Consider the following 17,668-nt stretch of genomic DNA (forward strand, 5'->3'; position numbering starts at 1 on the left):
AGGTTGTTGGGTGAAAAAACTAACTTTCCAACTTTGGAAGTACTGAAGAGGAAATTGGTGATAATAGAAAAGATCCCTTTTCTGGAAGAGGTAGAATTAAACAAACTTTAGGATCCTCTCAGTTCCAAGCTCTTAAAATTTTAGTTGATTATCTAGAAATATCTGTTAAGGATAACTCTGTGTCTGCAAATTGTTTGCAAATGGTATAGCAAGGTATAGCTCTATATCTACATATATACATGTATGTCTGTATATATGTATTATACTCACATACATACATATACACATACAGAGACAGCATGCACACTAGAAATAATTAGAAAGAAAAAGGAAATGCAGCAAAATGTCAGATGTTCATAGTACTATTCTCTCACATTTTCTCTAGCTTTAAAATTTTCAAAATAATTGGCCGGGCGCGGTGGCTCACACCTGTAATCCCAGCACTTTGGGAGGCCGAGGCGGGCGGATCACAAGGTCAGGAGATCGAGACCACGGTGAAACCCCGTCTCTACTAAAAATACAAAAAATTAGCCGGGCGCGGTTGTGGGCGCCTGTAGTCCCAGCTACTCGGGAGGCTGAGGCAGGAGAATGGCGTGAACCCGGGAGGCGGAGCTTGCAGTGAGCCGAGATCGCGCCACTGCACTCCAGCCTGGGCGACAGAGCGAGACTCCTTCTCAAAAAAAAAAAAAAATTTTCAAAATAAAATATTGGGAAAAAATAAAAAAATAAGGTCCTGAGAACAAAACACTTTAAACAAAATTTTATGACACCTCACAGGTATGTTATATATTGTATCCTACTTTCTCTAAATACTGTGTGCTGTGGACTGAACGTTTGTGTTCTCCTCCCGCCCCTGGGGATTCATATGTTGAAGCCCCAGCTCTCCATTTGACTGTAGTTGGAGACAGGGCCTTTAGGGCGGCAACAAAGGTTAAATGAGGTTATATGGGTAGGCCCCTAATCCAAGAGAATTAGTATCCTTAAAGGGACAGACACATGCTCTTTGTGAGTGTGCAGACCAAGGAAAGGCTGTGTGCAGACACAGCAAGCAGGTAGCCATCTGTAACCCAAGGAGAGGGCCCTCACCAGACACCAATCCTGCTGGCACCTGGATCTTAAGACTACCCAGCATCAAGAACTGTGAGAAAATAAATTTCTGTTGTTTAAGCTGCCTAGTTTGTGGTATTCTGTTACAGCAACCTAAGCAGATTAATATTACCATGTAAGCTCTATTTTTATTAAAGTCCTATACATTTCAGACAGGGATTGTATATCCATCAGGTATAATGGGTTGTAATCAAAACCTCATAATACTACATGATGTATATTCCTGGAGTATTTATTTTATTCAATGAGGACAATATAACTTGTTTTCATTTTAAAATATCCACATACATGTTTATTAGATGTAAAATATAAAATTTCCATTTATTTCTAAAACAAATTAGGAGACTTCAAACAAATTTTGTGCTTCTTATGGGATAAGACAGCCTTTGTATCTAGATATGCATTCACTTATATGGAAAAGTTAGCAAAGCACTCTTTTTTTCTGATAGTTTAATGAAGATATTATTTTTGTTCATTTTCATCTGTTAAGTATTTTATCATGTACCTCTAAAAAGCAAGGACTTTTGTTTTTTGGAGACAGGGTCTTGCTCTGTCACCCAGTGTGGAGTGTGGTAGCATGATCACGGCTCACTGTAGTCTCAACCTCTGGGCTCAAGTGATCCTCTCACCTCAGCCTCCCAAGTAGCTGGTACTATTGGCATAAGCCACCATGCCCAGCTAATTAAAAATTTTTTTCTTCTCTTTTAGAGACTGGGTACCACTGTGTTGCCCTAGCTGGTCTTGAGCTCCTAGGCTTAAACAATCTTCCTACCTTGGCCTCCCAAAGTGCTGGGATTACAGACGGTGTCTGACCATAAAACGCAAGCACTTTTAAAACTACAACCACAATGCCAGTATCACATCTAAAAAAAATTAGTAGTAATTCCTTTGTATTATTCAACATCTAATCAATATTCAAATTTCCCTAGCTGTGGTGATATAGAGTATATAAATTAGATTTATATGAATTACACTTAATTTGAATTTAATAAATAGAATTTAAATTAAGCTAGGCACTATGGCTCATGCTTGTAATCCTAGAATTTTGAGAGGCCGAGGCGGGACGATCACTTGAAGCTAGGAATTTGAGACCAGCCTGGGCAACAAAGCAATACTTTGTTTCTATTAAAAAAAAAAAATTAGCTGCGGTAAGGTGACATGTGCCTATGGTCCCAGCTACTCAGGAGGCTGAGGTAGGAGGATCACTTGAGCCTGCAGTGAGCTATGATGATGCCACTGCACTCCAGCCTGGGCGACAAAGGGAGACTATCGCAAAGAAAACAAACAAACAAAAATAAACCAGAATCTAAATTAGAAAGTGCTTGAATCAGGATTTCGGTAAGATGCAAATATTGTTTCTTATGTGTCTTTTCATCTGTAAGTTCTCAGTTTACCTTTTCTTACCATTTATTTGTTAAAGAAACTGGGTTGTTTGTTCAGTAGAACTTCCCACAGACTGGATATTGTAATTATCCTATGATATCATTTGACAATTAGAGAGAAGCACGGCTTCCATCCATGTCATTACACAAAGTTATTTCTATAGTTAAGGAATTCAGAGGCTCCAAAATACCTTGCTGCATGTTTAAGACTGCCTTTTAGGCCGGGTGCGGTGGCTCACGCCTGTAATCTCAGCACTTTGGGAGGCGAGGCGGGCGGATCATGAGGTCAGGAGATTAAGATCATCCTGGCTAACACGGTGAAACCCCATCTCTACTAAACATACAAAAAATTAGCCGGGCATGGTGGCGGGCGCCTGTAGTCCCAGCTACTTGGGAGGCTGAGGCAGGAGAATTGCGTGAACCTGGGAGGCGGAACTTGCAGTGAGCCGAGATCGAGCCACCGCACTCCAACCTGGGTGACAGAGTGAGACTCAAAAAAAAAAAAAAAAAAAAAAAGACTGCCTTTTAAAACCTTAAAGAGCTTGATGGACATAATTGGCCTTTTGCAAGAGAAAAGAAATTACTATTACTAAAAATGAAAGTCTCTTTTTTATTTAGATTAATCTTTAAGACATGCTACTAACAAAAATGTCTTCAATTTAAGTCCTTCAATGAAACTCAGATCTATAAGTCAGTTTATTTTTGTTTAAAATGTTATTCACAAATATGTAAGTTTAGTTTGAAAATTATAAATGATGACTGAAAACCAATGAGATAAAAACTATATAAAACTTAAAAATAAAAGAACCATCCTGCAGGGACAAGTGACTACTCATTGGGGGAAAACAACTGACACCAAAATAAATCCCAGATTTAAGTATAAACATAAAATAATTCTAGAGAAAAATTTAGGAGAATATTTTTATAAACTTGGGTTGGGCATAGGAGTGGAGTGACAATCTGACATCAAAGCCAGATATCATAAAGAAAAAGGCTGACATATCTTACTACACAGACATTTAAGAATCTTCTGTTTAAATCCTTCTAAAAACAAAATCAAAATCCCATATTACCATAAACAAATTTTTAAAACAAGTGACATACCAGAAAAAACATTTCCAATATTAATGTCAAAGAATGAAAGAATTTAATAGAGCTTTAAAATGCAGTAAGAAAAATCTCCCCATAGGAAAATGGGCAAAGCTCGTAAAGAGCAATTCATAAAAGAGGACGGTCACAGTGGCTCACGCCTGTAATCCCAGCACTCTGGGAGGCCAAGGTAGGAGCATCGCCTGAGGTCAGGAGTTTGAGACCAACATGGTGAAACCTCGTCTCTACTAAAAATACAAAAATTAGCCAGGCGTGGTGGTGCGCACTTGTAATTCCAGCTACGCGGGAGGCTGAGGCAGGAGAATCGCTTGAATCCGGGAGGCGGAGGTTGCAGTGAGCCAAGGTCGTGCCACTGCACTCCAGCCTGGGAGACAGAGCGAGACTCTGTCTCCAAAAAAAAAAAAAAAAAAAAAATCACAATGGGATATCATTTCAGATGAAAATGGATAGCCAATGTACTCCCATACAGTTGATGAGAATATAATCTGTTAAACCTTTTAGAAGGAAATCTAGGCACACTTGTTAGAGGAAAGTTGTGTATACCCTTCTTCTGGGAATCTATCCTAAGGTAACAGTGAGAAAAACACAAACATATATAAAAAAATATTCATTTGTGTAGCTTATAATTAGTGAAAAAATGAAAAAAATGCTAACTGCTTATTAGTAAATAAATGGTTAAATAAGTTTCAGAGACTCAAAATACAGGTATAATATAATCTTATTTGTTAAAAAATTCAAATATGTATAGAAAACATGTGGAAAGATGTAAAGCCTGCATATCTACAGGAGAGGAGGGGCTGAAGGGAGAGAGAGCTTGAGGTATATCATCCCTCAATGAGAAGATTATGAGTAATTTTCACCTTGTTCCTTCTTTCTGTACTGCCTGAAAATTTCCCAAGATCATGCATTACAAATTATATGCAGAAAAAGTAATGATATTTGGAGAAAAAAACACAAGATTTTTCTAGTTTAATGTTCTGTTTCTAATCACAGCAGCCAAGGACATTTTGTGAAAAGCATGCTCACATTACTTTAAGTTACGTAGTAGAAATACTTCTAATTTTATCTATTTATTTGTTAATTTAGCCTAAATGGTATTCTTTAACTACATTTTAGTCTGAAACTTCACAGAATAGTTTTTTAAAAATGTTTTTCTATTTATGAATCACTTTGCTATTTTCACATTATGTCCAATATGTGTCTTTAAACATATATACTATAGTTCCTTTAACTCTCATTGATATAAAACACAGCTAACTTAAATATTTCAAAATAAACCAACATAGACATTCCTATATTTTCTCTAATATAAGTTTTAAGACAGGGAAATACTATTCGATCAGGCCTCTAACTGGCTGTACAGAAAAGAAACCACTTTGCCAATTATTTCATGAATGTAAGGAAACAGTGAAGAGCGAGATAAGGACAGAGGACACCGAAGAAATGAGCAGGTTTAATGACTGTATTGAAAAGGACTCACCAAAATGACACCCAAGCTCCACAGGTCACAGGACTCATCGTAGCCGTTCTGATTCAAGAGCTCTGGGGCTGCGTAATGAAGGGTGAAGCATGGAGTCTTCAGGGGCTGATTATCCGGTGGCTTTAGCCGTGCAAACCCAAAATCAATTATTTTAATTTCCAAATTGTCATTTTCATCGGTGAACAATAAATTCTGCAAGATATCAATGCTTACATTAGTTTCTCACTAGACATGTCTTGGGATTTGCTGGTCCTATTTATGTAATACTTTGTATATTGATAGTTAATTCATGTGCAGAGAGGTCTCATGGGGAGGCTCGAGGGCGGGACATCAGTGCATTACTGCTCTCTGCCTGATGCTTTTTGGTATTATTTCAATTTTACCATGTCATGTGAAACATTTTCAACTGCACCATGCCTCTTCCAATGTCAGACCCTTTGTCTAAGCTTTTCCCTCTGCTCGTGTTTGTCTTCTGCTTCCTCCACCAACCTACCTCCTCTCATCTACTCCTCATTTAGAGATACCTTCCTAACCATTCTACCAAACTGAAGTGAAAACTTTTAATATTTTTTCCTAAGCCTATTTACTTTTCCTTTCTGGGACTTACCACCTCTGTATTGTTAGTTTAATGTCTTCATCCCCATTGTGTCATAGTTCCATAAGGACAGGGACTCTGTGTCTACCTTATTTTTGACCCTACCCCAGGGCCTGGCACAGACATAGAGTAGGTGCTTTGGTAAATATGTGTTCATTGAACAAAGTCATAAATAAAATAGCTATATAATATCTAGTATTGCCTACTGAAGACGACATGGTGGAGATATCCATTACATTTCAGAAATATTTTCTCCAACAGCTAATACTTAAACATATTTTGATACTTAGGGATATTATCCCTCAAATATTCAGAAAACATTATTATTTTGAATCATTCATCCACCAAGGCTTCTTGATCACTAAGACTCTGTAGTACTACTTTTGTATTTATCACATGATTAATAAATACTTATTGATGCACAAATTATTTTAATAAGTACATTAAGCTAGTACTGAAAGTAAGCGAAATCTGATTATATCGTCTTTAGGCATCCTAACAAAATCCACTATACCTTCATAGTCATTAAATTATTCCCAGCTCTGGAACATCATTTGCTTTGTTAATGCTATTCTAGCTGAAATAAAACACATTATAGAAGGTATCACTGATGCAAAGAAAAAAAATCTCCTAAGCCTTCCATCTGAAAATGAATAAAGTGGGTGGAAAGAAAAACAAAAATATTAACTAAAAATTGTCTTAAATTTTCTAGCATACAGTGTTTAATCATGAATTTGTGACATTGAAGTCACAGCCGGGGTTGATGGATGTGTGCTTGGGAGAAGTCTTTCAGCAAGTAACACCTGAGCCCCTTTGCAGTGCAAAGCACTGTCCACACAGAACAACTGAATGAACCACAGCTGGCCTCGTCTTCATTGACCCTGCTAAGTCTTTGGAAATGACTATGTTTATTCTATATTAAGACTGGAAAAGGGCTTCCCTGATTTTAGTTCTTTTTTTTTTTTTTTGAGACAGTCTTGCTCTGTCTGCGTGCAGTAGTGCAATCTCGGCTCACTGCAACCTTCACCTCCTGGATTCAGGTGATTCTGGTGCCTCAGACTCCCAAGTACCTGGGATTACAGACGCCTGCCACCATGCCTGGCTAATATTTTTTTTGTATTTTTAACAGAGATGGGGTTTTGCCATATTGTCCAGACTGGTCTCAAACTCCTGTCCTCAAGTGATCCGCCTGCCTCAGCCTCCCAAAGTGCTGGGATTACAGGCATGAGCCACCGCGCTCAGCCAATTTCAGTTCTTAAAGCGGACGAAGTGAGAGGACGTGGCAATCACTTTAATTTGGTGACTTTAATCCACTCCTCCTATCCTGAATATGTAAAATTGAGAAACACTGCTCACTTGCCTACCTTTTCTCCCAAAGTTCAAAGTTACAGACAGTTCTACATGGAGGAGGGTGTGCCTAGTCAGCAATGGTGGGAAGTAACCATTCAATCCCCTTTTATCCTCATCTCAAGTTCTGCCTGAAACAAATTTGATGTATGCAACTTTTCTTAATCTCAGAAGAGTATGGGACAAGTTTAAAAAACACAAGGCAGCTTACTAAGAATGTCAGCCAGCCTCTAAATTTATCTGACTCTTACCTAGACTTACGATTCTGCCTATGCAGAAAATGAATCCACATAGCTTCCTACCAAAAGAAAGATAATCAGACCTTAAAGTGCACATGGGAAAAATACTAAACTTTTAGTTTAGAAATAATATACACTGCCATTTAAAAGTCAAAGTGAAAGACATTTTATTATGAAAATGTTAGTTCAAAGGTACATTTTCATTTCTCCATAATCTAGTTTGATTTAGAACTATAATTGTAGTAGAATGTCCTAAATAATCTGACAGTTCTGCCCCATTTCAAGTGAGTATTTCAAAGAAAAGCCTTATAATAAATAAGAAGAATTAAGCTACATAAGTATCTTTTTATCAGGAAAGGAGGAATGCAAATCTAAATTCTGCAAGAGAGGACAGTTGCCTCATTTGAGACTCATGAGGTGACAGATGGCCAGTTATCAAAGAATAAAACATGTGAAAATGAATTCTATACAGTCATGGAACAGATCTTTTCAATTAAAAAAAACTACATGCTTGTTCCTTGTCTATCAAGAAAACATTTAAGTGGTGTGCTTTCACATTTAAAAATAGACAGCTAATCTCCAATGTACAGAGCACCATATTTTCAGTGGGCGTTATGTAGGAGAGTGAGAACTATGATGAAGGAAGCAGGGGGGAGCTATCATAGTTGCAAGTTAATAAAACAGAATTTACTTTTGATTAATTACTAGTAATGTGAATAATGGTAATAGAAAATACACAGACAGAAGTTTAAATACATGAAAGGAATAAACCAAATATACTTTAATGCACAGAATTCCATTAAAAATTTTATTTTCCATGTGAAGTAGAGAAGAAAAGAATTTCATTTGAAAACATTCTCTTTTTCTAATAATTCAAGATACTGAAGTAAAAGGCAGAAACAGCACTTTTAGAGAAATATTCGTTTGTGGCTTAATCACAAAAGGAACATCAAACAAGTTAATATTTTATATATACTCGAGAGTGTATTATAATCACATGATAATTAAAGTTCTATTTTGGAGAGAATATGTATAATATTGTATATGGTAAAGGATGAGTCATCATTATCTTTTTATACAGTATTGATTTTTGTTTTTCAATTTTAATTATTTTGTTGATTTTCTAAAAGGAGAGAATTTTCATAGTTTTGATACTAAAAAGGGATCATTCTAAGAGAATGTTCTTTATTAGCCTTCCATAAGAGGAGATATATAAATAGCTGCTACTTTTGCATTGCTACATATAGTTCTATAAATATTATAGCACGATCATAGAAAAGCACATAGAAAGATGGCATAACTAATTAAACCAAGACAATTCTTTAAGTATTTAGAATACAATTATATACATTTTTATTCATGAGCTAACCAATTTGATTACAAATGTAAAAAATAAGTTTTCAAAATACATCATTTGGGAAAAACCCTCTAAAATTATATGTAAGAGATATTATTTTCTGTTATAAAAATTTCCATTGCTATTTTTAGTCCACAACTGTTGCATAAAGTATTTTTTCCATAAAAGGCTCTCCCACTTACAAATATAACCTCAAGATGATCCGCTGGCAAAAAATAAACAAAGACAAATTTATTTAAGACTGAAATATAAAAGAAAAAAAAAATCCAAGAAACATATTTTCAATTATCTATTTTACAGCTTTGAAAAGTAAAAAAATAAGGAAACCTCCCCAGAAACTTCCCACATGTTTGGGAGATCTTTAATAATGATGCTAGATTGAATTACATAAGAGATCAAGTGATTTTGTACCTCAGGTTTCAAATCTCTGTGCACCACTCCAACATCATGCATGTGGCTGACAGCTGAAACAAGCTTCCTCATGATATAGCTGGCTTCCGTCTCACTGAAGTGCTTCTTTCTCTTAATGCGTTCAAACAGTTCTCCCCCATTCAGAAGTTCCATCACCAGAAATGTGTGAAGCTAGAAAAGAAAAAGAATAATGTGGAGGGCCTTTCTGAAGCACAGAAGTCTATTAACATATAAAACATTTATTGACTATCTACCACCAACACGTTTAAATAATCCCTTGTTAAAATAATCAGTGGCAATCCTCGTATCTTAGAGGAAAGAGCTGAAAGATAATGTAGCTGTTTTATAATTCTATTTTGGTAATGGAAAATTTCAAGTACTGCAGTGAAATCTTTATACTGTATATCCTTTTTCCCTTCTGTGATGAATTCTTTCATTTGCAGTGTTTTGTTTTAAGAGATGAAGTCTCTAAAAAGAAATCTGCCCTTCAATTCCTGGGCTCAAGGGATTCTCTCATCTCAGGCCTCCTGATGAGCTGGGACTATCGGTGTGCAACTGCACCCAGCTAATTCTTTCATTTGAATTCCATTCCAACCCTCCCTTATCAAGTTTACACATCTTTCTTTTTAAACTGCTGACAATAACGTGACAATAATATGAAGTCACTTGCTTTAAATAATATAGAATCTGAATACTGACTGAGTAGAATGGGCAACTGCCCACGTGAAGCCTGGCACACCCATTCAATGGTAAATTAATCTTTTAAAAAAGGTATTGAGGCCGGGCTCAGTGACTCACACCTGTAATCCCAGCACTTTGGGAGGCTGAGGTGGGAGGATTGCTTGAGGTCAGGAGTTCAAGACCAGCTTGGTCAACACAGTGAGACTCCGTCTCTACAAATAAATTACAACATAAAAGTTTAAAAAGGTATTCTTTGATATTGTCATTCTGAACCTCCTGTTAGGACTCAACAGATTAGTTTCAGGGTTCCTGTTAATATTCATTACAAATACCTATAACTCACTATGGGTTTTTGCTTTAATCCCAGTAGTATTATCTTAATAGTTACTTTGTAAATTATATGTTTACCATGCTTTTTCTTCCCCACCCCTGGCCCTCTTCTGTCAGAATGCATAATTTCCAAAGGAACTATCAAAAAGCAAAGGGCTATATAATCCCAGCACTTCTGGAGGCCAGGGTGAGAGGACTGCTTGAGCCCAGGAGCTCAAGACCAGCCTGGGCAACATAGTGAGACCTCATCTCTACAAAAAATAATAACAAAAATTAGCCAGACATGGTGGTGCACACCTATAGTCCCAGCTACTCAGGAGGCTGAGGTGGGAGAATCACTTGAGCTCAGGAGGTCAAGGTTGCAGGGAGCCGTCATTGCGCCACTGCACTCCAGCCTGGGTGACAGAGTGAGACCCTAGCTCAAAAAAGAAAAAAAGAAAGGACTTAATCAGCTCTCAAATGAACACAAATGGTTTAGAAAAAGATATCATGGCAATATACTGAATTCAGGTGCCATGCATTATAAGGCCAACATCACTTCACAAACAAAATGTTTCTTTCTGTATTAGCAAAACTTAGAATAAACTGCTTCATAAAAAAGATAATTGTAAGTACATTATCCTGAACACATTAGACAAATTGTAGAGTGAACGACCCTTCTAAAAAGAAAATTGCTCCCAGCCTACTAGACATCAAACTGAGTTTCTACATCAGATAAAGTCAAGCTTGCAGGTCTGCTACAAATATAGGCTGGTGAGCTTTAAAAAAGATGTAAGGCAATACTCGTAGTGGTGTAAGAATAGATTTAGAGTTCAACCTGGATTTGAAAGTCAATTCTATTATTTATTTATGATCTTGGGATGCTACTTTATCTTATTAATTCTAGTATCTTTTTCAATAAAATACAGATTAACAATGAGAAAATGTATGTGTGGTAGAGCTTGAATGATGGCCCTCCAAAGATGTTCATGTCCTAATGTACAGAACCTGTGGCCGTTACCTTAGAAGGATGGCAAAAGGGCCTTTTGAGATGTGATTAGTAAATTAAGGATCTTGAGATGCAAGATTATCCTGAATTACTCATCAGAGTTAGCAGTATGAGATGAGACCCTGGAGGCAAGATCTTAGAGTGATGCATGGAAGGCTCACAGTCAAGGAAATGTTGGGGGGTGTCTAGAAGCTACAAAAGGCAAGTAAATGGGCTGTCCCTTAGAGCCTTCAGAGCAGTGGTCCCCAACATTTTTTTTTCTTTTCTTTTCTTATTTTTTTGAGACAGGGTCTCACTCTATCACCCAGGCTAGAGTGCAGTGGTGCAGTCTTGGCTCACTGCAACCTCTGCCTCCCAGGTTCAACGGATTATCCCACCTCAGCCTCCAGAGTAGCTAGGACTACAGGTGCACAACACCGCGCCTGATTAATTTTTTGTATTTTTTGGTAGAGATAGGGTCTCACCATGTTGGCCAGACTGGTCTCTAACTCCTGACCTCCAGTGATCCACCTGCCTCGCCTTCCCAAAGTGCTGGAATTACAGGCGTGAGCCAGGCCTGCAACTTTTTTGGCACCAGGAAGTGGTTTCATGGAAGGCAATTTTTCCACGGACGAGGGGAGGCAGTAGTGGGGTGGGACAGGCACTGGATTCTCATAAGGAGTGCTGCAACTCAGATCCTTCGCCATGCGCAGTTCACAACAGGGTTTGTGCTCCAGTGAGAATCTAATGCTGTTGCTGATCTGCCAAAAGGTGGAGCTCAGGTGCTAATGCTGGCTCACCTGCCGCTCACCTCCTGCTGTGCACCTGGTTCTGCTCAAGAGGGAACCAGCCCTAGTGACAGCTTGACTTTAAGCCAATGGGCCTGATTTTGGACTTCTGACCTCCAGACTGCAGGATAACAAATTTGTACTGTTTTAAGTTTGTGGTGATTTGTTGCAGCAGCAATAGCAAACTCATGGAGTATGTGAAACGCATATCGTGGCACACAAAATGAACTACACTACTGCACAAAGGATGAAGACCCACTATAACCAGTTTCACCCATTAGTTGAAGAAAAGAGTGGATACAAGGATGATCTAGGCAACCGTGCCACCATTATGAGAAAACCCAAGATACACTACAACCGCGTATTAGATTGATAATGTATTTATACTAGTTTGTATAGGATTACATCATGTGACAATTTATATTTTAGTAACTCCTGAATATATAAATAGCAAAACATCTACTTAATTTGTGACATAAATAAAAAATTAGAAATGTTGTTCGTGGGACCTGATGTTAGTCTGAAGGTCAGAGATCAAATATCTTTTCTGGGATGTAGTTAGGGGCACAGTTGCTAACCCGGAGGAGAGCATCTAAGATCATCCATTGATTCCTCGAATGATGTCAATTTCCTCTATGTCATCTTCAACAGGAGACTGTCTAGTGAGCCTCTTCTTAAGCACCTTCGTGGCCAGGGGACTCATTACCTCCTCTTGTGTTGAGTGGCTTGATGAGGCAAGAGGAGGTAGAGGATCAGGGACAGCAGTTCCCTGAGTCCTTGCTTCAGTGGCATTTCTTTTCTGACTATAAGAACCAAAGAGTGAGTAGAGGATGATGCCATTTTGGGATGCTTACTGCCAGATGTGATTCTGCCTTCCCTAAGGCAGTAGTGCAAAGTAAGTAAAAGCTTGTTGGGCTCTGAAGTTGGACTGTGTGGATTCAGATCCCGGCCTTATCACACTTACCAACTGTGAGACCTGTTACTTAACTTCTGTGAGTGTCCATTTTCTCACCTCATGGACCTATGGTAAGGACTGAATAAGGTAATACATGCAGAGTGCCTGGTACAGGACCTAGACCACACAAGATATGTGACAATAAATGGAGCAGCTATTGTGGCTATGGTGCTACTGCTGCTGCTGCCTGGTCTCACCATGATGTATCATTCCTGGCAATAGCACTCAAGGATATTTCAGTGTGGTAGAGAACTGGCCCCCATTGATCCTAGGTCACAGATATTATGAGAGCACAACAGACAGAGCCCAGAACTGGAGTACAGGTTCTCCTTATTAGCTTCGCCATTGACGTGCTATGTGACCTTGGACAAGTTTTATGACCATTCCAAATCTCAGTTTCTTCATTGGTAAAATTAGGACAAAGCACATTCAGGATTGGTTCGTTCTCTTGTGCCTCCAAGTTGTCTTAAGTAGGACTGCATCACCCCACCTGGTCTCGGGGGCAGAGAATAGCGTAATGGAGCAATTTTTGTCACGTGTGAGGTTAGCAGACACGAACTGGATGCATTGGTGTCCTCCCATAGTTCCTGTTGCAAAGCAAGACTGAGAGCAGAAGAGGGGGCAGCATGATCTGGCCAGGGTTCTCAGCAGAATTTACCACCTGGAGCTAGAAGATAAAAGGAGTATCTTTGCTTTCTGCTTCCTATTTGTCCTTTAGCTTGCATTAATTAGGCTCCAGACTCTCTCAGTTATATTCTATAAGTGAAAGGGAAGTTGGAGGCTCAGAATTCCTGAGTCCGGAGAAGTATTCCAGGATTAAGTTATGGTGGGTAGCAGCAGCATTGGCAACAAGCACATTGTAGCTAGTGACTGCACCACTGAGCTCCTGTCCCTCCGTCTTCCTGTCATAGGTGGTAACTGCTGAGTGAGAAAAGCATGAGAAGTGAAGGGATAACCTGATTTGGGGTTGGGAAACAGTGTGTGGCTGGGGAGGGTTTGGGAGGGTGGTTTCTCTGCCCTTTCTGGTGGTTGGGTGATGTTCTATATCCCTGACTCTGACCCAGTAGCACCAACAAAACTGGTGAAAAGTACAACCTTGTAAGTGAATTAGTACACATAGGAAAAAAAAAAAAAGTAGGATACCTGATCATGAAAAACTTCATGCAACTTCACAATATTGGGGTGTCCTTCACAGAGTTTCAGAGCTGTTATTTCCTTCTGAGTATTGGCTTCCATCCTGCAAGATGAGACACTTAGCGCCCACATGTCTCTTCAAGAAAGCTTTTACATCAGTACTGCCCCAAGACTAATTTAGTTTTATTTACAGTGCATTCAGAATATTCATGCTACCATATACCGTAATGAGGTTTCCATGAAAGTAATGAATTATACCACACACCAGAAAAAGTAACATTCTGGAGAAAATTATTATTTCTGAGTCAGAAAAGTACAAATCATATGAGGAAATGAATGCTCTATTTGCCTGACAATTTAGCAATAAGAATATGCAATCTTAACAATAATCATCAGTTACCAAAACAACTAGATGGCTCTCAAAGCTATCAGTAGCTTGCTAAATAATTTTAGAGAAAAATATTTCAAATACACAACTAGTAGAAATGGTACCAGCTGCCAAAATCACTAAGTGAGGCTGATTAAATATGTCACTGTCACAAAGACGTTTTCTCTAGATAAACTCAAAAGCAAGTAAGACTATGATGCATGTCTAAAATGGATTACTTTATCAGCAAATATCAATTAGAGCTAAAAATATAATGGACCAACTGATGAGCCAAGTGGTTAAACCTATAGGTAAAAAAGCCTTACAATATAATACTGGTTTCATTTTAAATAAATATCTCTTAATTTACAGAATTCATGAATACATAAGAAATAATATTATATTATAAATGATCATACCTTTTGCTGATTATTTTGACTGCAAAAGCTTGGTTACTTTTTTTATGCACGCACTTCCGACAAATTGAAAAACTACCTTCTCCCAGTGGTTTGTCCTTCAAATCTAGGTCATAGTGTTGATAGAATGGAGAGTCCTGTTAAGAAATCAACATCATTTAACTTCAGAAAATGTCAGTAATACACAAGGGATCAATAAAATTGTAGAGTAAAATAAAATCATTAATATTAATAAACAGGAATAGAATACATTTATAATCTAAAATTCATCTTACTTTATAGGTAATTTCTATTTTCATCTACACAATTATTTAAGATACATGATTCTCTATAATTGTAAAAAGAAGCTCATTCAACTTGACGTTAATATTCTAGGGAAAACAGTGCTGTATCCCACTGTTAAAATTGCACTTTAGTTGAATTAGTAGACTTGAGAACATTAATTAGAGTTGGTATTTAAACACTCACGAAACCTACAAATATGTCATATAAGTTACCACATCTATATACCTTCATCATCGCACTCCTGGCAACATTTGTCACTCCAGGACGTTCAACTCCCATGTGAAACTGAAGAGGGTCTATGACAGCTGCATTACGCTTGAATAGGATGGAAGGAGCAACAAAGGAATAGCCCTAAAAACAAGACAAAGAAAGATAAGGAAAAACAACTTGCAGTTTTCCAGTTTAACACAGATTAGATTGTAATGACTTTTGCTTTCTTAGAAAAACACTCAAATATTTGTTGAGATGAGTCTAATTTTATTCTATTTGCAATCTAAAATGCAAGGTTATTTCAAATCATTTGAAAAATGCTGTTCAGAAGGATATAATGCCATCTTCTGGTAGAACTAAACCAATTCAAAAATAAAGGTAGAAAAAGACTTCTTCACTTTTCCACCCCCAAAATCAGACTCATAGATGAAATTCTTCTGGTTTGCTGATAAAAATTTGTTTATAAACATAACTAACTTCTCAAAAAAAGGGTATAGTATTAAACAAAGTGGTCTTTATTTTTTTTTGAGACTGAGTCTGGCTCTGTTGCCCAGGCTGGAGTGCAGTGGTGCGATCTTGGCTCACTGCAACTTCTGCCTCCTGCGTTCAAGCCATTCTCCTGCCTCAGCCTCCCAAGTAGCTGGGATTACAGGCACATGCCACCATGTCTGACAGGGTTTCACCATGTCTCGAACTGGTCTTGAACCCCTGACCTCAAGTGATCAACCCACCTCAGCCTCCAAAAGTGCTGGGATTAAAGGCCTGAGCCACGAGATCTGGCCACATAGTGGTCTTTAAATGCTATTGTTTTTCAAATTGGAAAAACGGCAAGTCTCATTAAAGTTAGTTTCTAATTTAGCAATTATTTGATTCTTATTAATATCTTCAGAATAATTAAATTTAAAATTGAGTTTTGGAAAGGAACAAAGTCTAATGGCAGAATGATGCTCTCAGCCAAGTGGTACAAAGATGGATGATTAATCCGTTCAAGTTAGAACATTCACTAATCAACAAACGTTTAAAAAAAAGTTCAGTAAGTGCCCAGTCACATACTAGACAGTGATAAGCAAAGAAGAAAAGACACAGTCTGGATGGCCAGATTAAGCCATACTAAAGGTATACTTATAGAGGTCAAAGAAGCTAAGCTCTGATACCATTTAATAGTTAGAATATTTTACCTTGTGTGACAAATGTCCTTTTCTAAATAAAAATCTAAATCTTTTTAAAGAGTTAGCAGTTAAGATTAGTTACTGAAGGTAACGAATAAGGTAATATTGTGGGAGGCCAAGGCAGGAGGATCGTTTGAGGCCAGAGTTCAAGACCAGTTTAGGCAACAAAGTAAGACCCTGTTTCTAAAAAAAAAATTTTACATTAGGTGGGTGTGGTGACATGTACCTGTGGTCCCAGCTATTCAGGAGGCTGAGGCAAGAGGATCCCCTGAGCCAAGGAGTTAAAAGGCTGCAGCGAGCTATGATCATACCACTGCACTCCAGCCTGGGTGACAGAGTAAGACCTTGTTTTTAAAAAAAAAAAATTTTTTTTTTGCTGGACGTGGTGGCTCATGCCTGTAATCCCAGCACTTTGGGAGGCCAAGGCTGGATGTGGTAGCTTATGCCTGTAATTCCAGCACTTTGGGAGGCCAAGGCAGGAGGGTCACTTGAGGCCAGGAGTTCAAGACCAGCTTAGGCAACATAGCAAGACCCTATCTCTGCAAAAAATAGAAAAATTAGCTGGGTGTGCTGGTTTGCACCTGTGGTCTCAGCTATCCCAGAGGCTAAGGTGAGAGGATTGCTTGAGCCCAGGAGTCTGAGGCTGCAGTGAGCTAGGACAGCACTGCTGCACTCCAGTCATCGGAGTGAGACCCTGTATGCATAAAGAAAAAATTTTTTAATATGAATAGAGGTAAAATAAAAGATTATTGTATTTTCTATAAAAGAGTCTGAACAAAAATAAAATTTCAGGTATAAAATTAAAACTTCCCTTATATCAAAAATAATCACATCAACAATATCTGCTATTGAGCAAACTGTAAGCTTCGGTTAACAATCTGCAATATTTCTGCACTTAATAATTTAGAAGATATTAAAGAATCCTGTTTTTACGGTGCCAACAAAACTACTTCAATATGGGAAATTTAATCTTTTCTTTCAAAGGACATATGGCCAATGTACATGTGCACAGGCTGGGAAATTACCTGAAACAGCTTCTCAGAGCTCTGGGGCAGGGCTGCAGGAGAATAAGTGGGATCCATTTCTGTGAACTCTTCTGCAAAGTTACTCACGTCTAATTCATCTCGAATGACCGGCTTAAATGGTGCAGGCACTTTTTTGGCGGCTAAATCATCCCAATTTATTTTCTAAAACAAAGTTGGTACAAAGTAGAAATCAACAGTCAAAACATATTTTCTAAGAATAGCAAAGATAAATTAGGATTTTGACTGGTAGGGAGAGAGGATAAAAATAAGGGAACATATTTTACATCAATAATAAAAAATATATTTTTTCCAA

General features: G+C 38.0%; 1 protein-coding gene across 8 annotated transcripts in view; it reads right to left on the reverse strand.

Moving 5' to 3' along the window:
• Positions 1-17,668, reverse strand: part of RPS6KA5 (ribosomal protein S6 kinase A5) — a 200,239-nt gene that overhangs the window by 14,598 nt on the left and 167,973 nt on the right. For all 8 annotated transcript variants that reach the window (XM_073998073.1, XM_005562022.5, XM_065549226.2 and 5 more), the window contains 6 exons: positions 17,356-17,517; positions 15,177-15,302; positions 14,670-14,803; positions 13,893-13,986; positions 9,029-9,199; positions 5,080-5,271 (listed from right to left, as the gene is read on the reverse strand). In XM_073998073.1, the coding sequence (XP_073854174.1) occupies positions 5,080-5,271; positions 9,029-9,199; positions 13,893-13,986; positions 14,670-14,803; positions 15,177-15,302; positions 17,356-17,517 (879 nt within the window). The remainder of the gene's footprint in view (positions 1-5,079; positions 5,272-9,028; positions 9,200-13,892; positions 13,987-14,669; positions 14,804-15,176; positions 15,303-17,355; positions 17,518-17,668) is intronic.

The sequence above is a fragment of the Macaca fascicularis genome, chromosome 7 (genome assembly GCF_037993035.2).
Source record: "Macaca fascicularis isolate 582-1 chromosome 7, T2T-MFA8v1.1".
Lineage (NCBI taxonomy): Eukaryota > Metazoa > Chordata > Mammalia > Primates > Cercopithecidae > Macaca > Macaca fascicularis.